This window comes from Sorghum bicolor, chromosome 10 (assembly GCF_000003195.3).
Source record: "Sorghum bicolor cultivar BTx623 chromosome 10, Sorghum_bicolor_NCBIv3, whole genome shotgun sequence".
Classification (NCBI taxonomy): domain Eukaryota; kingdom Viridiplantae; phylum Streptophyta; class Magnoliopsida; order Poales; family Poaceae; genus Sorghum; species Sorghum bicolor.
The window spans coordinates 12,835,185-12,862,169 of NC_012879.2; the positions used below are offsets into that span (position 1 = coordinate 12,835,185).

Below are 26,985 nucleotides of genomic sequence, written 5' to 3' on the forward strand. Positions count from 1 at the left end.
TCTCCTATTTTGACAAGTACACACACCAGAAGCTGAACAGCTTCAAGGCACACAACAAGATGAGGAGTGCAGCAATGTTAGCCAAAATCACGGCACTTCCAATCAAGGTACAAATTTTCTCTTTTCAGGTAACAGAGAAGGAAGGAGCAGCCCCTCTCAGGTGACCAACCTTCTCGTACTTCAAATTGGAGCTTACCAGGCCCTCCACAATACAAAGCCATGTTGCCGGCCATTCTGCCTGGCACGAGATGTTATGCAGATGCAGCTATATATTGTGCCGGACAATTCTCTGCAGGTCTCAAGGAAAGCAGTGCTGGGAGTCTTCGTTGTTGGGAATCATCCGCAAAATGCCTCGACTGTCTACATAAAGGCAGTTAAAATGGACTGCAACTCTGTCATCATGGCTGAGGCAGCGGCCTTGGCGCCCTACTCCTCAAAGCATTGAGTGTGCGGCAACCCTTTTTCTTATCTGACAGCCAATAGCTCGTCACCTTCTTCAGTGGTGCGGACCACTCCAACCCTCATTGGGACATCAAGCCCCTCGTTCAAACCATCAGCAACATCATCTCTGCAATAGGAGGAAGAATCTTCAAAGTTCAAAGTTGATAGAAAGCTCAACGCTACTGCTCATATTCTAGCTCAACAAGCCTACCAATCTGATGGAAGTAGAACTGATGCCTTTCAGGCCTCATGTACCGACCCCTTCATGTAACTTGCTGTCCTACGTTGACGGCCATAAACTGTGTACTGGGTGACTAATTCACTCTTTTAGCAGCATCCTGCCGCTAATTAATAAATATGCCCTTTATCAAAAAAAAAACTGATGGTCACATTGATGTACTTGTGACCTATAATGTGTTATATGAATAACGCTACTGTATGATTGATTTAAATTAAAACTGAAATTGTTCTATATATCATATTTTTCTTGTAATGTGTTGTTTTGACGATGGCTGACAATTTCCCTGTCGGGTTGCTACGATACTGCTAGAAATCTAAACCTGATGCGTCTGAATTATCCTGCCGACATCCTCAAACTTTTGACACGGTACTGAGTACTGACAAGTAAATGGCTGTACCGGCAGAAAAATTGAACAACCGACAGACAAAATATATTTTTCTGTCGCCTTTGTTCTGTCAGTATCGATAAACCGACAGAAAAAGTCATTCCTAATTTCCCTCAGTACCTCGTATTTCCTTGTACAGAAATTTTAATTTCTAGTAATGTCTATAAAACAACATACTATAGTGGTCTACTTTACATATTGAATCAACACTTCTGAACAATCTGTAACGAGACTATTTTAGTGTACATATATGCCAAGATAATTTTCTAGCTATATGCTACTCCACAAACATAAAATGAACGTTGTTAACTACATATTTTCCGCTACTAGGAGCAAAACATGTTTAACAGGAAGTGAGCTTGGCCTTTCTACGAGCATCTCCAAGAGTTCCCAATTTTTTTCCCGAATCGTGGAGTTTTCCAACTCATCATAAAGTATTATTGGGAGGAATAAATAAGATTATCTCTAATAATTTTCACTAATTTACTCCTAAATATAGAAGATAATTTTACATCAAGAGAATCCTATACTATATATGGATTATTCTAACCACTTTTATGTATTCTTTCTCTCTTGTACATTGCATTAGGAACCCTTTTCCTACTCTTTGTTCTTTCTCCGTCCTTCCACCTTTAGATTAGCCTCATATACGGGTGCGGGAAAAGATACACAACCTCAAGTCCGTGCATCTTTGCGTGTAAGGGCTGTTTTTTCCAATTGCCAATAGATTGGGAGATTAGCTTCAGAGTTATTGGAGATGATTTTTTTCGTTCTTCCCAAAAATCATGGATTGAGAAGGATTATTGGATACTCTTGGAAATGTTCTTAGAGCCATTTTATACCAAGCGAGGTAAAATGAGAAACAACTCACCCCATAGAGTCCCTCAAATCCTGCCCTCAGAGTGTTTTGGGTTGAGATGAGCCAAAAATAGTTGCTTCACCTAGCTCCAACCCATGGCTATGGGTCCCATTGATATTGTACTTCACCTACCATGCATAAGGGCATGGGCATAGCTCCCCATTGGGCCAAGGTGCACGACAGACACCGGTGTGTGAATAGGGCACAACCGTTTGGGAGTGTTGGGGCACTCAGCTACCGCAAAGGGCACGAGGGTCGTCGGGGAGGAAACATGACCTGCCAAAGTAGGGCGCACGGGCCACTACGAGGGACAATCAAGGTTGTAGACGTTGGGAGAAACTAGAAGAGAGAGGTGTTGAGAGAAAAAGAAAAATAAGAGAAAAAGTCAGAATTGAAGAGAAGGGTATTCTAGACATTTTAGCATTTTTAACTACTATAAGGAGTTATTGTCTCAAATCGCTAAAACAAAACCCCAGCTCCACCGGGGGAGCTATTCGTGGAGCTAGACTAGTGAAGTGAAGCTATGCCAAACGGTACCACATTTAGGCTCTATTTGGTATGACTTCTCTATTGGCTTCAGGAGCCGTTTGAAGTCATTTTTTGTTAAATGGGGTAAATTAAATGACTCTAGTAGTGAAGCCCCTAAAACCTACTCTCAGAGAGGGTTGAGGAGGAATGGAGAAAAAATAGTAGTTTCACTCGAATTTACCTTGTACATGTGGATGTCGACTAGAATTGAGCCTATTCTACTCCTGCGAAGAATGAAGCGCGCCGAGAGAAGAAAAGGTCGTGCAAGCCGCCTGAGCGCACGACTGCCTAGGCAAGCGAGCCGCTGGGAAGCTTGGGCGGGACAGGAGAGCTACTAGGGTGAGCAGGCTGCCAGGCATAGCCTGGCCATGCGGCCACCAGGGCACTGCTGGGGCACACAGGCCATCGGGGCACAACTGGGACGAGGGGCGCGCTGGCCGCTGGGGCACACCTACCGACACGCACAGTCATCCATGGCGCGTGACCGCTGAGGAATTGGTCACCGAAGTAGTCATAGACTCGCATATGTCTATGGGAGCGGACGCGGTCCTGTCGTTCCTCGCATTCGTCTCTAGCTAGGAGAGGGAAGAAGATAGGGATTGGATTGGAAAAAGGAGGGCATTTAGGTCTTTTATTTGTTTTGTCCAAGATACGAAGCTGTTTTACCAAACGAGCTACCAAAATAGCTCTAGCTCACCGAAAGAGTCATTTAGGGGTCGGAGCTAAAAAAATGGCTTTACTGACGAAGTAAAGGCGTGCCAAACGGAACCTTATAGCGGACTGGTAGACGACGCTGATTTGGAATTTACTGTAGTGGTCCCTGTGTTTTCAGTATCTTAACTACTCATATAGAGTTTAAACTAATTTACATAAGAGCAAGCATTATAGTGAGCTGTAAGCAGGCTAAATGCTGAGATGGAGGAGAGAAGGGAGGAGAGAGAAGAGAAGTAGGTTGTAAACTTACAGCTAGCTTAGACACACAAACCAAAAAACTTTGTGAGAGATAAGTAGGTCATGTATTAATAGTGAATACCTAACTATCGTATGAGTGGGCTGAGAGAAGGCTAAAAAAACCTTACAGCCTTGCTCTAATGTACCCAATTCATTGGAGCTAGATACCTAGAGAAACGGTCAAGTTAATTTGTAGCTCGGCGGACGGGATGGAAAGCACGCCAAAATGGTCCTCGTCAAGTTCAACGTACCTTTGCCAAACGAAGTCAAACAAGACTGCACGATTCGTTTGCCAACCAAGTCAAACAAAACTGCACGATTAGTTGCACTGCTTCTCTGTAGTCTGTAGTATGTATTCTGTACAAGTTGCCTGCCTGCCTATATATGTGCTGTTGCTCCATCCCTAATCACACAAACACTTCATCACTCCCAAGAGCAGCTAGCTACATACAGTTTACGGCTACATATATAGAAGTCTCTTTCTTGGCGCCACTCAAGCTCAATTTATAAATCATGGCGTCCCAGGATATCAAGAGCCACCGTGCCGGTGCTGAGATCATCACCGGAGACGCCGCATGCAGGAAGAAGTCTGTTGAGCTGCTGGAGGAGCTTGGCCTCCCCAAGGGTCTGTTTCCGATGGAGGACATCAAGGAGTTCGGGTACAACCGCGAGACAGGGTTCATGTGGCTGATACAGGGGAAGAAGAAGGTGGAGCACACATTCAAGAAGATCAAGCAGACGGTGTCCTATGCCACCGAGGTGACGGCGTTCGTCGAGACGGGCAAGCTAAGGAAGATCACTGGCGTGAAGACCAAGGAGCTGATGCTCTGGCTCAGCGTCGTTGAGGTCTATGTTCCTGAGGCCTCGCTGGACAAGGTCACCTTCAAGACCGGCACAGGTCTGTCTGACACCTTCGATGCCCCTGCCTTTGCGCTCGGAGAGTAATCTAGTTCAAGTTCAAAGCACTATGTTTCTAGTGCTGCATGGCCGTGTGTATTTATCTCTTGTTTGTAACTAATCATGTATGATGTATCGTGTGTGTGAGTTTGTATACTGTACCGCGTGGAGTATTTCGCAATTTTTTTTTGATTTCGTATAAAATTTAGTGAATTCTTGTGTTCCCATCATATACAGAATCTCCTTGTTGGACGAGTATACGACCTGGTTGAATTGGACGGACCATATAATAAGTTAATAACACCTCGCACCCATGGAACTCTGACCAAACGCTAGCAGCATGGCCGCGCCACCATCACCATGCAGTGCACACCACGCTGGCCGCCGGAACCGATGGACATGGAAGAGATCCTCGTCCGCCTCCCACGAACAAACCTGCGTCTCGTTCGGGTGCCACCTCGTGCATCGATCCTAGCTTCCGGCTCCGATTTCACCAGTTCCACTACATGCCCCCATGCTTGGGTTCATCGTCTACAGCCATGCACCTTCCACTGCCACCCGCTCCTTGCCAACCTTGTCATTCCACTTCTGTCCTTATGATTCCCCCGGCTGTCGAAGCTGGTCTCTCCTCTGAGAAATCCTTCCTAGACCACAATCGACCCTGGCCAGTGTTGGAGCAGGATATCTCCAACGCGCCAGGAACGAGCGCCGGTGGGTGCGTGGTCACCGCTGCGAGAACAAACGCGAAGAACAACTCGACGAGACGAAGAACAGGTTTTGTTACTGCCACCGCAGCGCAGGCACGGGCTTGCACAATCCAAGCCCCCCCCCCCGGCCATGTCATATAAAATGGCCCACATCGTTTACAACTCGATATGTGCCGCGTGCGCTTAGCACGTCATGGCGAGAGTCCTAAACCGACCCGAGCTGACACTACCGGATTCGCGTGCTTCGCCGTGTGCCTGGGGTACACGGCAAATCGTACGCCGTGAGCTGCACACGGCAAACTGCGCACGGCACAGGGGGCGAACGGCTTCTTTGCCGTGTGCCTTCTATCGGGCACACGGCAAAACATGACGCCGTGCGCTCGCCATGACACTCGGCACACAAAAGTGACTTAACGCCGCGGGCTGCGTAACGGCGAGCTTTGCCGTGTGCTCGCTCAGGCAGCACACGACAAATCTTTTATTAAAAAAAACTGAAAATTATTCTTTGCCGTGTGCCCCCTCAGCCAGCGCATGACGAATCTTTTATTAAAAAAAATCTAAAAATTATTCTTTGCCGTGTGCCCTCTCAGCCAGCGTACGGCGAAGTGTTTATTTAAAAAAATTTGGAAATAGATCTTTGCCGTGTGCTCCCTCAGCCAGCACACGGCAAAGAGTTTATTAAAAAATTAGAAAATAATTTTAAAAAACTTTTCGGTAGATTTCTTTGCCGTGAGCAACGCACGGCGAATATGGCCTCTTTTGCTGTGTGTCCTGGCCGCAGCACACGGCAAAGACACTTCCTAGGTGCCTCTGGTAGGCCTCTTTGCCGTGTGCCCTGCCGTGGACACACGACAAAGGCCCTCTTTGCCGTGCGCTGCACACGGCGAATTTGGTCAATTTTTTTTGTTTATTTATTTGCTTCCCCATCAAAACAAACACACAAATCACACACACACACACACACACACACATATATATATATATATATATATATATATATATATATATATATATATATATATATATATATATATATATATATATATATTCCCAGACCATCACAGATCATATTTATATCACAAATAATATTTAGAGCTCACATACGACATATATATATCACAAATCCAAACAAATCCATAACAATCCATCCTTCAAATGTCCATAACCATCACAAATCATTCACAAGTCCATCACATTCTTCACAAGTCCATCACATCCATCACAAGTCCATTATCACATCCATCACAAAGTCCATCATCCACCTACCTCGACGGTCCACCTTGTTCCCCTTGTTGCCCAGGAGGTGGATTATTTGACGCCACCGACTGATTCTGCACAAGTTAAATATGTTGCTTGTGTCACACAAAAGTTAGAAATACACGTGTGATTTGTGACAACGGATATATGAACTTAACAAAAATTATAAATAAAAGCCAAACTCACAGGAGTGTTGAAAGGAGGAGTTTGAGGTTGGAACAACATAGCTGGCGGAGGAGGCTGACCAATAGCAGGTGCAAGGTTTTGCAAGTACTCGTACATTGCATTCATCCTGGCTTGTAGCCTGCGCTTCTTCCTCCCTCCTTATCCTTTCTTCGTCCCTTTGCCTCTCCAATTCTGCCAGCCGCTCCTACACAATTGACGACAATGTTACAATGTGAAGCAAACATATGTCGAAATCAATGAACGGCGAATAAAATAGAAATTACCTGGAGGTCCGCCACAATGTTCATCGTAGTGTTTGGCCGTTGGCGTATGGGCGCGCTCGTGCCTGTGCTCCTTGCTCGGATCTGGGATAGGCTAGGAACCTCGCTAGAATCCAAGCTGCCGTGGCCAATCATGTACCGGCCACGAACCTTTCCTCCTCCCGCCCTCATGACGACTTCTCCATCAATGTCGTGGGTGGCGGGATCATACTCTGGCCCATATACCTCCTTTGCCGTCTCTATGTACTGAGTGAGGCGTGCGTGGACGGAGGGGTTGCTGTACGACGAAGCGGGGGCAACTGGGTCATAGCGAGCGGCTGTCGAGTACTTGTTCTGGTGCCCCATAGCATACGCCTGGAAGTTGGTAATTTGCTCACCACCATGTGCATTCGTCTGAAAAAGAAATAACACAATGATTATAAGTAATGCCAAATTAAGCATTAGGACAAAAAATGGATTCAACTTACCCATTTAGCTTTCCATGCATCAAGGCCAAGACTGCCTTGATGGTGCGATGACCTTGCATAATGGCGCGCCGCTCCCTGCCTTGATTGTGCGCCTCCTGCCACTCAGGGTCAAACCACCTGTCCACCATCATCTCCCAGCACTGGATTTTCGTATTGCACCACCACGGAGGAACCTACACGCCATCAAGCATGTGACATATAAGATCATATAAATGTTACTTAATCTTAAGAAGGAAAATATTATTATTGTTGCACATTTACCTTCATGTATTCTTCCTTGGTCAGCGACATGGTTCTCGCTTGTTCCTTGGTCACCTTCCAAAAAAGGTACTGGGCGTGGTACGTCACGACGGCCTGGACACGACACTCGTAGTGCATGTCCTTTATGAGCTTTCCGCATGCGTTGTAAGCCACTTCGGAAGCTTGAGCCTCATATCCAGGCTCGCATCTATAGAAATCCTGCATAAAGACAGAATAAGCCAAATTATTAATATTTAAAAAATATGCAGTGATTGTGATGTATTGAGGAGCATAAGCTTATATGAAGACTTACCCATAGCTCCGTGCACACTCGTACCGCCTTGTTATCAAAAAGCCTGCCCCTACGATCCAAGACGTCGCGGGCGGCGGTGTAGTGCTCAATTGTGTAGGCTGGCTCATTTTTCCCGGCATGTAGAACAATGCCTTGAAAGTGGTGCCTACACAAAATCCCCAGAATGCCATTGGCCTTGCGACTGTGGAAACCGTCTTGCACAATGGTGAAAGACTTGCACAAGTGATGAAGAGTAATTATTAGTTGACTATAAGAAATGATAAAGTATGAATAACATAAATAATTAATTACCTTGCACCAGTCGGCCGAAGCACCAGAAGCCTATCAGCAGGCATCCCTCGCTGCGGGAGACGCGAGGGACCTCTCAAGTAGATAACCGGGTTACCGGAAGAAGAGGAGCCTCCCCCCGCCGAACCAGAAGCGGTGCCGTCTGCCGCCTCCCCCTCGTCCTCATCATCCTCACCGTCCTCCTCCTCCTCATCCACCTCCTGCTACTGCTCCTCCTCCTCCTGCTCCTCCTCCTCCTCCTGCTCCTCCTCCTCCTCGTCCTCCTCGTCCTCCTCATCCTCGTCCTGAGGTGGTGGGGACGGCTCACGACGACGTGGTCGTCCTCGTCGTCCTCCGCCGCCTCCTCCTGATCCTCCTGCTTTACCTTTTCCTTTGCCTCCTCCTCCTGATCCTCCTGCTGCACCTTTACCTTTGCCTCCACCCTTCAACAACCCAGCCGTTTGTTGGTACACCGCCTGTAACTTCCTCATACCGCTGCCGCCCACCATCTTTATTCTCGCACCTACAAAAATGAGACAAAAAAATAGTTAGAAATAAATGAAACATAAATAAGACATAATTATAAAGAAATGCAAAGTAAATAAAACATAATTAGAAGGTAATGTAGCATTACATGTATTAGAAATATTCTTCATGATCCGGATTAGCTGGATCATAAGAGGGGTCATCACTATCATACATCTCGATAAGATCTGCTCCGTCCGAAGGAAGAATGTTGGCGTAATTGTCATCGCCTATATGTAATCGTCGAAGTAATTCTATGTCCTTTGCATTTTCAACCTCATCTCCATCGTCGTCTTCAACAACTCTTTCATAATTTATGTCCATTCCGATCGGGTCGGTTAAGTCTAATGTAAAAGACCCTTCTAGCCCCTCTTCTTGAAAGAACTCTCCGGCATATGTGTTTGGGTCAAAGACGTAGTCATCATCATTTGGCATAGGTAGTTTACCATGTGGTGATACCTTGTTCACAACATACCAACCTTTAAGATGCTCTTTGGTTTGGCATGGGTATGGAAGATAATAAACTTGTGTGGCCTGTTGAGCCACGACATAGACATCTTCTCCTGGTAACTCACAATCCTAACGAATTTCAACTAGACCAAGATTCGGTGTCTTTCTCGTTACTGCAGGATCAAACCAATGACATTTGAATATGACAGGATTAAGAGGTTTCCAGCCATCGAATGAGAGTTCGTAGATTTCTTCGACTCGACCATAATAATCCACCTCATCATCGCCGCGCGTGAAAACTCCACTATTTGTGGTTGTTCGATTAGGCCGACATTGCTCGTGCATTGTTGTGTGAAATCGATAGCCATTGACATCATAAGCGGAAAATGTCCTGACTCTATATGCAAAACCATCGGCAACCTGTCTCAACTCGGCACTCATGGATTCATCATTTTGGGCCTTTTGTTGGAACCACGAAATAAAATCGGGTGCTCTACTTCCCGCTCCCTTTTTAAGAAGGGACTCAGATTCCTGAGCAGTAGGTTCCCTTGATAGATGCCAGAATTCATGAAGAAATTCCTTGTACCAACGAGGAACAAGGGGTTTTAGGGCAGAATATTGACTACTCGAAAACAAGTTTGTTGAGAATAGTGACTTACCCTATGTATGGTTGCACTTCGGTAAGGTTGGACAATACATAGAACATGATAATGCGCCACTCATCATGCCTCAAAGTCTTCTGGGTCCAATCACTTGCACTCCCGAGTTGCCCGCAAAAAAGGCTAAGATTGGATTTATTTTCGCCAACATTATAACGCAGTTGACGATTATGTACACTGGGAAGGTTGTCACCATAGTACTTTGTTGTGAAGTTTGACACCTCCTCTAAAATCGATGCCTCTGCGATGGAAGCTTCAATCTTGCATTTATTTCTACATTTCTTTCTAACAACCTTTAGGGTTCTCTCAACAAAATAGCACCGACGAAACTGCACAGGTCCCCCCATTCGTGCCTCATACGGGAGATGCAAAATCAAATGTTGCATCGGATTGAAGAAGCCTGGTGGGAAGATCTTCTCCAGCTTACAGAGCAACAGAGGTGCCATTTTTTCTAGGTCTTTAACCACGGACCGAGATAACTCCTTAGCACAAAGCTGTCGGAAGAAATTACTCAATTCTGCAAGCACTTGCCACACATGATCTGGGACATAGCCTCGTACCATCACCGGAAGAAGCCGTTCAATCCAAATGTGGTAGTCATGACTCTTAAGCCCATTGATTCGCATAGTTGACAAGTTCACTCCCCTTCTCAGATTCGCTGCGTACCCATCAGGAAACATTAAGTTTTGGAACCATTCCAGTACTTCTCTCCTTTGAGGCCTGGTCAACATGTAATCAGCTGGAGGTCGTCTCCAAGTCTTGCCTGCTCTAGGAGGCCGCATTTCTTGATTTGGTCTGTCGCATATTGCTGCCAAATCGATTCTAGCCTTCACGTTATCTTTTGACTTTTCTTTAATGTCCACGATTGTTCCCCAGAGTGCCTCGGCGATATTTTTTCAGTGTGCATTACATCAATGTTATGCGGAAGTAGCAGGTCCTGGTAGTAGGGGAGCCTCTCCAAGCCCGACTTATGTGTCCATGCATGTTCATGACCATATCCCACGAAACCACCACCTTCACTGACCTCAAGAGCATCTATCTGAGCACGAACCTCAACACCCGTCATCATCTCCGGTGGCGGGTCCGTAACTACCACACCTTTTGTAAAGTTCTTGATGTCTTGTCTAAATGGATGCTCAATTGGGAGGAATTGTCGATGTTTGTCAAATGAAGAATATTTGCCTCCCTTCTTCAACCAAATGAACTGAACCATGTTGGACATGGAAACTTCCCATGAACACACCAGCCGCAGAAAATCCCATACGCCAAGAAGTCATGCAGGGAGTAGTGGTACCAAACATGCATCGTGAAGTTGGTTTTTATAGCTCGATCAAATGTCAATACCCCTTCATCCCAAGATTTGATCAATTCATCGATCAGAGGCGCCATATACACACCCATATTATTCCATGACCAGGAATTATCAAAGACAAAAAAATGTTCTGCGCTTGAAAGCATACACCAGGGGGAAGATTGAGTGGTATAACAAACACGGGCCAACAAGTGTATGGGGCAACCATCATTCTATAAGGATTGAACCCATCTGTTGCAAAGGCAACACGTACATTACGAGCCTCTAGAGCTTTCTCATGATGAATACTATCAAAATGGGTCCATGCTTCACCATCCGAAGGATGTACCATCTTCTCAGGATTGCATCGACGTCCATGTTTGTGCCATGTCATCTGTTTCGCAGACTCCTCGGTCATGTATAGTCGTTGGAGCCTTGGTATGACGGGAAGGTACCGTAGGATTTTCACGGGAATCGAAAGCTGCTCTATACGACCATCCCCATGGTGTTGCTCCACGAATCTAGAGGTCCCACACTTTGGACAGTGCGTTGCTTCAGCGTGTTCTTCTCTAAATAAGATGCACCCATGCTCACAAGCATGTATCGGCTCATATGACATTTTAAGTGCACGAAGCAGTTTCTGCGACTCATACATGTTCTTTGGTAGAATGTGACCTTTCGGAAGTATGCTGCCAAACACTGTCAGCATAACATCGAATCCGACTCTACTCATGTTTAACTGCGACTTCAAGTCGATCAAACGTCCAATGGCATCTAGTTGAGATACATTTGTCTGCTCATGAAGCGGTTTCTGTGCCGCTTCTAACATGTCGTAATATGCCTTTGCAGTAGCCTTTGGCTCCTCATCCTCACTACGTCCTTCAATGAAGTTGCCATCATGAAAGTCATCTATCATGTCTGCCACTCCACCTTCATCTTCAAACTCCACGACCAGTTGTCTCACGACCTCATCTCTCATACGATCGAGTTCACCATGGAGAGTCCACCGGATGTAGCCTGGCATAAATCCATACTTGCAAAGATGTTTACCTATATCAGCCTTTGTTTGTCGAAGCTCGTTCTCACAACTGCTGCAGGGACACCAAATTTTGCGAGCTCCTTTCACCGACCGAAATGCGGTTTCCAAAAAAGCATCGGTTTTCTTGATCCATTCATCGGTCCACTCTCCAAAACTTGAACGGCCATAGTACATCCACTCACGGTCATCCATCTTCTAACATATACACGATTAATATAAGACCACTTACATCTACAAGACAACCCTAAACCCTATGTAATAGGTAAAGATAGGTCCTAATCCCACCCGTCGATGTGTAGACGAGGCTAGTTTCCATGCTTTACTTCTATCCGAGACAAAATTTCGGCAGCACCTCCCCGCTGTTCTCCCGATACACGTCCTAGTAACGAGATTGTGTATCTGGAAAACAAGGAGGTGATGTCGAAACTCTGTCTCAGATAAGAGTAAAACATGGAAACTAAATTCGTCTACACATCGACGGGCTGTCCAAAATACGTGGACAATTCGAAATAGATATAGTTATACATATGCAAAGATCTACATATGTATAACCCTATCTATTTCGAACGGGAGATGCCTAACTAGGTTACGTGACCTATGACTAAGAGAAGGTAAAACGGATTATACCTTAGGTGGCGGTGGAGTAAGGATAGCGTGGCAGTGTCGGGTCGGTGCAGCGGCGAGCTAACGCGGTGCAGGCAGATCCACACCGGCAACAAAGACGAGGCAAGCCCTCGAGGGTGCTCCGGCTCGGCTCCCACGGGTTCTACACTGCAAAAAAGGCACAATATTGTCAAATAAAAATTTTGGCAGCACCTCCCCTACACGGTGAGGTATCCAAAACCTGCAAGAAACAACGGCTCGATGGTCGACAACCACATATACATATGCGACAAACAATACCAAATCATATGCACCTAGGCTCTTCTATTTCCTGCAGTTCGGCACAATGGCTGACATTCATGCTTCAAACAATACCAAACTATACTTCTATGCTATCATATTACGACTAGTGCGTAGGCCGACGATAGTATATACCTAGTGCGTAGGCCGACGATGGATGGGCGATGGCTCTTCTTTCTCCTCCTCCTGCTCCTCGGCTCTTCTGTCTCCTCCTCCTCTTTTCCTCAACTGTGGTCGAGGGGAGGGGCAGGGGGCTCCAGGGAGGTACCGCGTCGGGGGGAGGGCTTTGGTGGCCGGGAGACACCGAGGGGCGGCAACTGACTGGAGCAATGGGCCGGCCGGGTGGGACAGAGAACCTCGCCGGGGCTCGACGGCGTCGGGGAGGGGGGCGGGGCTTGCCGGGGCTCGCCGGCGTCGGGGGGGGGGGGGGGGGGGCGGTGCTCGCCGGGGCTCGCCGGGCGGGGCGGGGCTCGCGGTTCACCGGCGGCTGAGGGTCAGGGTGGCGGCGGCGCGGGCCTCGCCGGGACTCGCCGGGGCGGGCGGGCGCGGCCTCGTCGGGACTCGCCGGTGGGGCACAGGACTCGCCGGGGCCAGCGCGGGACTCGCTGGGCCTCGCGCGGGGATGGCCGGTGCCGGCGCGGGACTCGCCGGGGCGGCGGGCGACGGCGACGCAGTGGGCGTGGCGGTGCGCACGGCGGGCGGGCGGGTGCGGTGCGGCTGGTGTGTGCGGGTGGGTGCGGGCGGGTGCGTTGGGTGGGTGAGTCTTGGGTGAGTCAAATACGGACTCTTTGCCGTGTGCCCGCGATCTGGCACACGGCAAAGAGTTTTTTATTTTTTTTAATTACTTTGCCGTGCGCTGGCAGGGATAGCACACGGCAAATAGCTCTTTTATTTTTTTAGAATTTGTTTATTTTTTGTTTTTAATTCCTTTGCCACCGTTTTTTTTGCAGAAATTTCGCCGTGTGGCTGTAATGGCAAGCACACGGCAAAGAATATTTTTTAATTTTTTTTGACTCGGTTTGCCGTGTGCCTGCTAGGGGCACACGACAAAGATTTCTTTTTTTTTGTTTATTTTTCCATTCAGGCCTTGTTTAGTTCACAAAAAATTTCAAGATTCTCTGTCACATCGAATCTTTGGTCGCATGCATGAAGTACCAAATATAAACGAAAATAAAAACTAATTACACAGTTTACTTGTAATTTGCGAGACGAATCTTTTGAACCTAGTTAGTGTGTGATTGGACAATAATTATCAAATACAACATGAGAGAAGAAGAAAATGAATGATTTGCTGAGATCGTACAGGGACTTCGCTGGCAGCAGTTTCTATTCAAACCGTCATTTCATGTAACTCAAGCTTCACTTGTAGCCTGCAGACAAGAGAGGAAGACAAGAAGACATCATCATTTCATGTAACTCAAACTTCACTGGTAGCCTGCAGACAAGAGAGGAAGACAAGAAAACATCATCATTTCATGTAGTAGAGCTATTTGAACTGTCATTTGATGTAGCTCAAACTTCATTAGATGCCGGCACACAAGAGAGGAAGACAAGAAAACATCGTCATTTCATGTAGTAGAGCTATGTAAACCGTCATTTCATGTAACTCAAACTTCACTTGTAGCCTGCAGACAAGAAGACATCGTCATTTCATGTAACTCAAACTTCACTGGTAGACTGCAGACAAGAGAGAAAGACAAAAAAACATCGTCATTTCATATAGTAGAGCTATTTGAACCTTCATTTCATGTAACTCAAACTTCACTGCTAGTCTGCAGACAAAAGAGAAAGACAAGAAAACATCGTCATTTCATGTAGTGGAGCTATTTGATCTGTCATTTCCTGTAGCTCAAACTTCACTAGATGCCGACACACAAGAGAGGAAGACAATAAAACATCGTCATTTCATGTAGTAGAGCTATGTAAACCGTCATTTCATGTAACTCAAACTTCACTTGTAGCCTACAGACAAGAGAGGAAGACAAGAAGACATCGTCATTTCATGTAACTCAAACTTCACTGGAAGCCTGTAAACAAGATAGGAAAACAAGAAAGGATCGTCATTTCATGAAGTAGAGCTATGTAAACCGTCATTTCATGTAGCTCAAACTTTACGGGCAGCCTGCAGACAAGAGAGGAAGACAAGAAAACATTGTCATTTCATGTAGTAGAGCTATTTGAACCATCATTTTATTTGAACCATCATTTTATGTAACTCAAACTTCACTTGTAGCCTGGAAACAAGAGAGGAAGACTTCATCACTGCGAAAGGTGCAATTTCATATCTAACCACTGATAGTTTTTGCTATCCTTCTTGCACAGCGGACGTGAATGGTAGGGCGTGCAACAAAAAGGTAGTAAATAATGGTGGCGGGACATGGCATTGTGACAAATGCAACAAGAGCTTACCATATTGCGAATTTAGATACTTTGCTGGCGTGCCAGATCCAGGACCACACTGGGGTCACCTATGCTACTGCATTCCAAGAGGCTGGTGTCGAGATGGTTGGCCACAGCGCCCTCGATCTCTACAACATTAGAGAAGAAGAAAATGACTGATTTGCTGAGATCGTACAGAGGCTTCGCTGGCAGCAGTTTCTATTCAAGCTGAAAGTCAAGGAGGAAGACCTATAACGATGAGTCGCGTGTCAAGTGCAACATTATTAGAGCGGAGAAGCTGGATCGAGCAAAAGAGAGTTCTTACATTATGGGTGTCATTTCATATAGTAGAGCTATGTAAACCATCCTTTCATGAATATATTACCAACTTTTTTAATATCATCTATTATTACACCATCAAAGCCCAACAACAACCACGATCATAGCTTGCACCACCTCAGGTCGGTCGCAACTAGCATGAATGCAACCTAGATACATGTTGTTTCAATAGCGAGAGTTGGTGAGCCACTCTATTACAAGCTCACGTCAACACCATAACTCCCTATTCTAACCATCAAAGATTGTTTCTCATCCAAATTATCATCATGAGCGAGCTATAAACAATTTAACTTCAGACTAGAACATAAGATTAGATCAGAATTACAACTTGAAATAATAATTAAAGTCAAAGGAACACTAATTAACTAATAAATAAGAAAAAAAATTTATAGTTCGCCGTGAGCTATTTAGACGGCACACGGCGAAGACCGTCTTTGCCGTGTGCCCCAGACAAGCACACGGCAAAGATCCAAGGTTTGCCGTGTGCCCCCAGTTGGCACACGGCAAAGAGTTGACGACAGCCAACGGTGGCTGATGGCGTCAGAATTTTGCCGTGAGCCCCGTGCTAGCACACGGCAAAGAGTGCATTCACCGTGTGTTTTATTTTCGCCGTGTGTTTTTCCTCAGCACACGGCAAATGTATTGACTTCACCGTGTGCTCTTCTGTTTAGCACACGGCGAAGGACGTAGACGCCGAGTGCTTAATGTTTGCCGTGTGCTGGGCTGGGTGGCACACGGCAAATCGGCTCTTTGCCGTGTGCCCGACATATTGCACACGGCAAACCTATGGGCACACGGCAACGTTCGGTTTTCCGGTAGTGTGATCGTGATCTTGCACGCCTAAGATCACGACCGCCCCTAATCCGACTGACTCTACTAGAACAAAGATTATTAGATATCGTGCACAGGTTTAGCTAACTAACAAATCACCCCATAAACTTGATGCACATCTACGACCCCTAAAGCACTCCTGAGTTCTACAAACTTGACTCGCCCCAGCGCCTTCGTGAAGATATCGGCCAGCTGCTCCGCAGTCTCGACGTGATCAACCTCCACCTTTCCATCCTCAATGCATTCACGCAAGAAGTGATACCTTGTATCAATGTGCTTGCTACGATCGTGATGCACCGGATTCCTACTGAGCGTGATTGCATACATGTTATCCATGAGTAGCTTCACTGTCATCTCCTTTGTTCCTAGCATATCTAAAATCAATCGGCATAACCATATCCCTTGGCACGCTGCTGCTGCCCCTGCAACGTACTCGGCTTCACAAGAGGATAGCGCCATGATTTTCTGCTTCTGTGAAGCCCAGGTGACCAGACTTCCACCTAGAAAATAGCCAACACCTGAAGTGCTCTTCCTGTCCTCTACATCTCCTGCGAAGTCACTGTCGCTATAGCCCACTAGGACGGGTTTTAGCTCAGTTCCTCTCTCGTACTTGCAGCCATACCCCAAAGTTCCCTTCAGGTATCTAAGGATATGCTTGACTGCTGCCCAATGTTGCTTACCAGGAGCCTCCATGTAACGGCTAACCACACCCACTGCATATGCCAAATCTGGCCGGGTGTTTACCAGATACCTCAAACTCCCAATCAGACTTCTATACATTGTTGCATCCATGGCTTCCCCCTTCTTTTGCTTGCTGAGCTTCAAATGACACTCCATAGGCGTCTCACATGGATTGCAGCCACTCATACTGCTACCTCAAGGATCCTAGCAGCATATGAGCTTTGACAGAGAGTGACTCCATCCTCTCCTTGTGTTACCTCAATACCCAGATAGTAAGTTAACAGACCCAAGTCACTCATACTAAATTTCTTCTTCATCTCTGACTTGAAACTTCTGATATCACTCACACTAGGTCTCGAGATAATCAAATCATCCACATACACTCCCACAAGCAAAAAGGAGCTCTTGCTGTCTCTTCTATAGACAGCATGATCCAACTTGCTTTTGACAAAACCCAGAGCAACCAGTTCACTGTCCAGCTTCGAATTCCACGCCCTTGGAGCTTGCTTTAACCCATAGAGTGCTTTTCTGAGCTTGAGAACTTTTGAGCCATCGCCTATTATGAAACCTGGAGGCTGTTACACGTACACAGTTTCAATGAGATCACCATTTAGGAAAGCCGATTTCACATCCATATGGTGAACTTCCCAGCCACCTTGAGCTGCTAATGCCAACAATACTCTTACGGTCTCTAACCTGGCTACCGGCGCAAAATCTTCATCAAAATCCACTCCATGTCGTTGAGCATACCCTTTTGCTACCAGACGTGCTTTATGCTTGACAACTTTACCGCTTGGATCTTTCTTGACCTTGAAAACCCATTTCAGGCCAATGGCTTTGTGCTTTGGTGGCAACACACTGACATCACAGGTGCGATTTGCCTCAATAGCCTGCATCTCTGACCGCATTGCTTCCCGCCAATGTTCTTCCGACATAGCCTCTCCGACAGTCCTCGGTTCTTCTGCCGTAGCTAGACAAATCCCGCTGTACTCGAATTCCTGCATTTCTTCTATGCTGTCAAGCAGATCAGAAATCGTTCGATACCTCAATGGCACGCCGTCAGAGCCAACTGATTCGTCCGAAGGTGGTGTCGCCCACTGTACCATCAGTCCTCCATGACTTGAGATCGGGGTGTGTGGTGACCCTGGAGCATCAGCCCCACCACTGGAATTGATACAGCAGGCAAAACAGGCTCATTATCAACGCCTGGTCCTATTGTCGGACCATGAGCAGTAGCATCGTCATCATACCCCTGGACTGTGAACGTATCAGGAACCACTGCTAGTGCTGCTACCTCGTCTGTGCTGCCTGCTTTTCCTCCCCAATTCCATGGTCTCTCTTCATCAAAGATAAGATCACAAGAAACCATCAGTTGCTTCTTTACTGGATCGTAAATACGATACCCTTTTGTCCCAGGTTCATACCCAAGGAAGACACTTGGAATCGCTCTGTCAGTCAGCTTGCTCACCCTAGGTCCAACACGCTTCGCATATGCTGCACAACCGAAAGTTCAAAGGTGTTTAACCCCTGGCTTTTTACCAAACTAGGCCTCGAAAGGAGTCTTTTCGCTCAGACTCTTGGTTGGGGATCTGTTTAGTATATAAACCGTAGTTTTGACTGCTTCGCCCCAGAACAGCGATGGCACATCCATGCTCACCTCGCCATTTCCACCACTGTTTGATTCCTCCTTTCTACGATGCCATTTTGTTGTGGAGAATACGGAGTAGTGGTGTTGTGCCTTATCCCATGCTCACTGCAGAAGGCCATAAAAGCTCCCGAGTTGAACTCCCCGCCTCGGTCTGTTCGGACCGCCATCAGGCGATGACCTGATTCCAGCTCTACTGCTGCTTTGAACTTCTTCAGGTAGCCTAGTGCTTCGTCCTTTGTTGCCAGGAGTTCAAGCCACATGTACCGACTGAAGTCATCGACAATAAGAAGGAAATACGACTTCCCTCCTGGCGTGGCCGGTGTAATCTGTCCACACAGATCAGTGTGAACCAACTCCAGTCCTGCTGACGCACGGTAGGCCGAGATCTATGGAAACGGTGTCTGATGTTGTTTACCTAGCACACATCCATTACACACCTGTTCCGACTTCTTGATGATCGGTATCCCTTCCACCATCCCCTTTGTCCCAAGCTCTCGCAGTGACCTGAAGTTAAGATGTCCAAACCGTGCGTGCCAGCGCCAAGCTACTTCGTCCATCTTTGATAACAGACACACAGGTGAAGTCAACTTCACCCTCATGACGTACAGACGATTCCTGCATTCTGCACGTATCACCACGGTCCTCCGTACTCCCGCCTGTTCTCGACCAAACACCTCCATTACACCTTTGTTGATTTCAACACGACTACCTCCTTCTTCTAGTTGCCCTATACTCACAATGTTGCATCTGAGAGTGTTGACACCGTTTTTGGATACATATCTTTGGACGCGCATCTAAGAGTTAATGAGGCATAGATCAGCAGGCGAATAAAGTGGTGGCTGGTTGATAGAAGAGTTGCCGATGAAGATTGATAACGATGATGAAACCACAGAATGTGGCCAAGTCCAGGAGGAGTGATGGATTTATGCCGATGACTAATGTTGATGGTTGCCGATAACTACATAAGATGATTTGCGATGGATACAAAAGGAGGCGTAGGAATCGTCGATCGGATAGTGATGGTGTGCCGATCGGTTTTGGTGGATAGATTAATGTTTTCCATAGTTTTTAGAGTTTGCTTTGCGTACGGATTCCGTTCAATTTAGAATTTGAGTTCTAGTCGTGTCTGATTGTAACTCTTTTGGATAGGGTATAAATGTAGACCCCGTAGCAATGTAAGAAGATACACAATCAATCAAACAGAAGTTTTTACACATATTCTAGCATCTACTTTTTCGACGACTTCGTCACCCCGCATATTTTTCCTTTTACTTACGAGTTCTTACGGATTCTTCGAGTCAATCTCGACGAGTTCTTGAGTTTCGCGTGAATACCTCTTGGCCGTGACATCCGGGCGCATCGCTGTTGTCGGGACCAAAGTGTTCGAGTTACCATCTTTGTCGATTGTAAGGTCAAATCGGCTGGCACGCCTTAACATCAAATCGGGTATTAGCCCTTTGTGTTTGCAGATCGACTGTTGCACCAACACATCTTTTGGCACGCCCAGTGGGACCGAGATTCAATATCAAGATCAACATGTCGAACACCGATATGGAGAACGTCATCCCCGTGACGGAAGCCAATCTCAGAGATGAATGTTGACGGTCCATAAGTATCAAATTTAATCATCAAATAAACAAAGAAAAGGATCCAAATGCAATCGACATCCAGACTTAGGGTTTTATCTGACAGAATTCCATGAGTTTTGGTGTTTGTCTATTTCTGCAGGGGGTATCAGGAATTATGGAAGAAAGGCCCACACGTCGCGTTTACATAGAGATATTAACGTGCACCGCAATTATCCAACATCTAGAAGAGTCCAGAAGCCACGGGAACGAACGGGAGGCTGAGCGGACCCGTGGGCAGGGCGCCCGCCCTCCCCCCTTAGGCGCCCGCCCTGGCCTGAGGGCCAATCACGCTCCACCTCGCGGATCATGCTCCACCGACCTAAGGGATTAAGGAAAACCGTGCGATTAATGTCGGTTTGATCCGACGGTCCATATTCATTTGGAGGGACTATAAAAGCAGACCCCTGGCCCCTAGAGGAGAGCACATCTGAAACCCTAATTCAGTTATCCATCTCGGGAGAAGAAGCCTCTGATCAAGCCCTAGAGCCACCACATCAATAGATCTCTAGTTTAGCATAGCTACATAGGATTAGAACTAGAAGGAGTCAATTTTCGATTGGTTTTCGGATGTGTCAAGAGGATTCTTGGTAATTCCTCTACTGTTCTTCATTTGTTCATCATTGTTCTTCAATATTATGAATATGACTTTATTATACTTTAATATATTGATTATGACTTTGCTCTACTTGTTTATATTTGCAATTATATTGTTCTTAGTTTATCATAGTTATATGCTTGGCTTAGTTAGATTGGAATTATATACATGTTTAGGATCGTATAGCGTTTATCCATGTGTACAGTGGGTAAATGATAAGTATTGTGTAGGTACTAACGCTGACGACTTCTCTTGTGATACTTAGTGTACGCAGGGACTGAGACACAGGCGGAGGTCTGCAAGCAGAGAAGGAAGGAACCTCCGATCCTCCCGTGGCCGAGGATGGCAAAGGACGCGGCGGAGGGGACGAGCCTCCAGCGCGGCCAGGCTGAGGAACCTCCGACGAAGAAGCGTCGGAGGATCGGTGGCCGGGCGGAGGATTCGAGCCCTCGACAGGCTGAAGCCCTAGACAAGGGACACGTGCAGGGCTCGTAGTGTGAAATTACATGGATGACTTAGGGTCAGTAGACTGTAATGTAAGAATATGCTGGGATATTCCCCCACCGTACCGTCACGGGGCATTTCTATAATTGTCTTAGGTCGGTTTCTGAGCCCTATATAAGGGGAGTGATGCCGCCATTAAGAGAGAGAGAGAGCATTTACGGTTTTCACCTACTGTTGAGCCCACTGTTCACTGTTGCTTAGCCTCTCACGGCACCGTGTGAGAAGGTTCTTGATTCACCGTGTTGCTGGGGAGTGCAGTGCGCATTTTCCCAACACCGCAACATGCAACGCATAGTATTACTCCACAGACTATCCAAGCAGTTGCTGAAACCCAGTTTGGAGCATTTATCGGCATTTCAGATATATCACGGTACGAAATAAATTTCTTACTCCGCATACACTCACCCACTACCCGCAGAGACATGCTAACCAGAGGATACCTAAACATACTTCCCTTCAGCCTCAATCTAATACCATGGAACCCGGAATATGGCTCTGTTGCTACTCTAGCTTATCCACATTTATCAGCTTTATCCACATTTGACTACAACACTTCAGCACGTAATTCAGGCAAACCGCTCAAACAAGTCCAAATTAAGATATCTAATATTCCACCACATCTATGCAGCCGCACGACACTCGATGCATTGTTAAACAAAAGAGCAACAATAAGACAGATCACACTCAATACCACCGATTACACATACATTCTATCCGCGGAAACACACTGCTTCGATGAAATTCCGCTTACAGCAGCTATAGGTATCAGAAGAATGCTACAAGGTAGACTTCTACTCAATGTTTGGCCTATCTGGTACGAAAAAGTTGACATTACTGCCTCAACTCTAGGTAACTACGCCTTTTATGCGAATTTACCATCACAAGTTTAGTACTAAAATCGCAGAATATCTACATTTCTTATTCTCACAAACTAAACAAACAGGTTTTATAGAGCAGAACTACAACCCGCAGCCAGAAGATGAGGCAACTTCAGCATATGCACCACATAATGCAACTACCTCAGCATATGATTACCAAGGTAAAACACAACTATATTAAATCATTTATTATCACTCCATACATACACACATCGACAAATTATTCCACCACTCCACCTCGGGATATTTAAAAAATCTATCCTAACCTAAGGAAAACAAAACATACAGCCAAATTTATTGAAACCCTTCTTATCTTACCAGGTACTGAAGACTTCTCACCCGTACGAAACTCAAGCGACCACGAATGTGGCTGCGAATCAGACCGCAGCATGAAGTACTGATCATTTCTCCATCACATAAAACACGATGATAACGACCTCACGAACACCGCTTGATGTTCACCAGCTTATTGGTACCACTACTATTGGTATCCCATATACTAACGTTCTGAATGAAAACTACTGCAATCACCAATCGACACCCAACTGTTGTTCCATATTATCGGTACCACTACTGTTACTATCCCATATACTAACATTCTCAATGTATATATCTATTTCTCTTTATATTATTCAACAACCCACCATAATTGCCACTTTTGCGCGCAAGGGCGCGCATATTCCACTAGTAGAGTTTACAATATTTTACATAATGTACCAATTCCACTAGTACTACTATGCATGCGGTTCACAATCTCTTCCTACTGGTGGTTTGGCGAACCGCCTACGCTGGTGGCATGTGGAAATAAATTTTTCCACAGACGCGCAACTGAGAACCTCGTGTAGAAATTAGATTTTCACAGGCGGTTGGCTAAGAGAACCGCCTTACGAAATCGGCTTTAAAAATAGGAAAAAAAGATTTAATCTTTGAGAAGTCCAAAGTTGTGCAATTTTTTGGCATAAAATTGTGCACTTTGCCATAAGTAGGATTTGAACTCAAGTTCCCACCCTCGCACAAAATCTCCTCTACCACTCCACCCAATACTCACTTATATATCTATATTAGAGTTTAGTTCCGCACATATTATCCTAAACCGAACATATATTTGATTATTTGAGGCCCTAAACAGATTCAAATGGAGAAGTTGTCAACTACAAAGTTTGATAACTTTTCAGGATCTACAACTTTTATATTGGTAGTTTCTTCATCCGAGGTCACTTATAAAATTTGAATTTCAATTTTGTGAGATTCAAACATAGTTTTTGATGACAAGATGATCTCAAATAAAAAAAATTCAACTATAAAGTTTCATAACTATTCGAGATCTACAACTTTCATTTTAGAAGTTTTTTCAAACGAGATCATTTGAAAAGCTTAAAAAAATTTAATTTCAAATTATTTCTACATGCGGTTTTCTTAAACAACCACCTGTGAACGGTTTTGTTAGAAAAACCGCCAGTAAGACGGTTTTTGAGTCGGACCCGCTGATATTTTTTCACAGGCATAGAGCTTTTATGTACTAGTGTTCATTGGAGTTACATACATAGAGAAACGGTCAAGTTAATTTGTAGCTCAGCACGCCGGACGGGATGGAAAGGCCAAAATGGTCCTCGTCAAGTTCAACGCCCCTTTGCCAAACAAAGTCAAACAAGACTGCACGATTCGTTTGCCAACCACGTCAAACAAGACTGCACGATTAGTTGCACTGCTTCTCTGTAGTCTGTAGTATGTATTCTGGACAAGTTGCCTGCCTGCCTATATATGTGCTGTTGCTCCATCCCTAATCACACAAACACTTCATCCCTCTCAAGAGCAGCTAGCTACATACAGTTTACGGCTACATATATAGAAGTCTCTTTCTTGGCGCCACTCAAGCTCAATTTGTAAATCATGGCGTCCCAGGATATCAAGAGCCACCGTGCTGGTGCTGAGGTCATCACCGGAGACGCCGCATGTAGGAAGAAGTCTGTTGAGCTGCTGGAGGAGCTTGGCCTCCCCAAGGGCCTGTTTCCAATGGAGGATATCAAAGAGTTCGGGTACAACCGCGAGACAGGGTTCATGTGGCTGATACAGGGGAAGAAGAAGGTGGAGCACACATTCAAGAAGATCAAGCAGACGGTGTCCTATGCCACCGAAGTGACGGCGTTCGTCGAGAAAGGCAAGCTAAGGAAGATTACTGGCGTGAAGACCAAGGAGCTGATGCTCTGGCTCAGCGTCGTTGAGGTCTATGTTCCTGAGGCCTCGCTGGACAAGGTCACCTTCAAGACCGGCACAGGTCTGTCTGACACCTTCGATGCCCCTGCCTTTGCGCTCGGAGAGTAATCTAGTTCAAGTTCAAAGCACTATGTTTCTAGTGCTGCATGGCCGTGTGTATTTATCTCTTGTTTGTAACTAATCATGTATGATGTATCGTGTGTGTGAGTTTGTATACTGTACCGCGTGGAGTATTTCGCAATTTTTTTTGATTTCGTATAAAATTTAGTGAATTCTTGTGTTCCCATCATATACAGAATCTCCTTGTTGGACGAGTATACGACCTGGTTGAATTGGACGGACCATATAATAAGTTAATAACACCTCGCACCCATGGAACTCTGACCAAACGCTAGCAGCATGGCCGCGCCACCATCACCATGCAGTGCACACCACGCTGGCCGCCGGAACCGATGGACATGGAAGAGATCCTCGTCCGCCTCCCACGAACAAACCTGCGTCTCGTTCGGGTGCCACCTCGTGCATCGATCCTAGCTTCCGGCTCCGATTTCACCAGTTCCACTACATGCCCCCATGCTTGGGTTCATCGTCTACAGCCATGCACCTTCCACTGCCACCCGCTCCTTGCCAACCTTGTCATTCCACTTCTGTCCTTATGATTCCCCCGGCTGTCGAAGCTGGTCTCTCCTCTGAGAAATCCTTCCTAGACCACAATCGACCCTGGCCAGTGTTGGAGCAGGATATCTCCAACGCGCCAGGAACGAGCGCCGGTGGGTGCGTGGTCACCGCTGCGAGAACAAACGCGAAGAACAACTCGACGAGATGAAGAACAGGTTTTGTTACTGCCACCGCAGCGCAGGCACGGGCTTGCACAATCCAAGCCCCCCCCGGCCATGTCATATAAAATGGCCCACATCGTTTACAACTCGATATGTGCCGCGTGCGCTTAGCAAGTCATGGCGAGAGTCCTAAACCGACCCGAGCTGACACTACCGGATTCGCGTGCTTCGCCGTGTGCCTGGGGTACACGGCAAATCGTACGCCGTGAGCTGCACACGGCAAACTGCGCACGGCACAGGGCCAGATGGCGAACGGCTTCTTTGCCGCGTGCCTTCTATCGGGCACACGGCAAAACATGACGCCGTGCGCTCGCCATGACACTCGGCACACAAAAGTGACTTAACGCCGCGGGCTGCGTAACGGCGAGCTTTGCCGTGTGCTCGCTCAGCCAGCACACGGCAAATCTTTTATTAAAAAAAATCTGAAAATTATTCTTTGCCGTGTGCCCCCTCAGCCAGCGCATGGCGAATCTTTTATTAAAAAAAATCTAAAAATTATTCTTTGCCGTGTGCCCTCTCAGCCAGCGTACGGCGAAGTGTTTATTTAAAAAAATTTGGAAATAGATCTTTGCCGTGTGCTCCCTCAGCCAGCACACGGCAAAGAGTTTATTAAAAAATTAGAAAATAATTTTAAAAAGCTTTTCGGTAGATTTCTTTGCCGTGAGCAACGCACGGCGAATATGGCCTCTTTTGCTGTGTGTCCTGGCCGCAGCACACGACAAAGACACTTCCTAGGTGCCTCTGGTAGGCCTCTTTGCCATGTGCCCTACCGTGGACACACGGCAAAGGCCCTCTTTGCCGTGCGCTGCACACGGCGAATTTGGTCAAAATTTTTTTTGTTTATTTATTTGCTTCCCCATCAAAACAAACACACAAATCACACACACACACACACATATATATATATATATATACCCAGACCATCACAGATCATATTTATGTCACAAATAATATTTAGAGCTCACATACGACATATATATCACAAATCCAAACAAATCCATAACAATCCATCCTTCAAATGTCCATAACCATCACAAATCATTCACAAGTCCATCACATCCTTCACAAGTCCATCACATCCATCATAAGTCCATTATCACATCCATCACAAAGTCCATCATCCACCTACCTCGACGGTCCACCTTGTTCCCCTTGTTGCCCAGGAGGTGGATTATTTGACGCCACCGACTGATTCTGCACAAGTTAAATATGTTGCTTGTGTCACACAAAAGTTAGAAATACACGTGTGATTTGTGACAACGGATATATGAACTTAACAAAAATTATAAATAAAAGCCAAACTCACAGGAGTGTTGAAAGGAGGAGTTTGAGGTTGGAACAACATAGCTGGCGGAGGAGGCTGACCAATAGCAGGTGCAAGGTTTTGCAAGTACTCGTACATTGCATTCATCCTGGCTTGCATAGCCTGCGCTTCTTCCTACCTCCTTATCCTTTCTTCGTCCCTTTGCCTCTCCAATTCTGCCAGCCGCTCCTACACAATTGACAGCAATGTTACAATGTGAAGCAAACATATGTCGAAATCAATGAACGGCGAATAAAATAGAAATTACCTGGAGGTCCGC

General features: G+C 46.1%; 2 protein-coding genes across 2 annotated transcripts; both read left to right on the plus strand.

The window, feature by feature from the left end:
• LOC8076396 lies at positions 3,821-4,525 on the plus strand. The gene has a single exon (XM_002436823.2). The coding sequence runs from the start codon at positions 3,919-3,921 to the stop codon at positions 4,348-4,350; it is 432 nt and encodes a 143-aa protein (XP_002436868.1). The 5' UTR covers positions 3,821-3,918; the 3' UTR covers positions 4,351-4,525.
• On the plus strand, positions 24,124-24,856 carry LOC8076397. Its single transcript, XM_002436824.2, has one exon. The coding sequence runs from the start codon at positions 24,240-24,242 to the stop codon at positions 24,669-24,671; it is 432 nt and encodes a 143-aa protein (XP_002436869.2). The 5' UTR covers positions 24,124-24,239; the 3' UTR covers positions 24,672-24,856.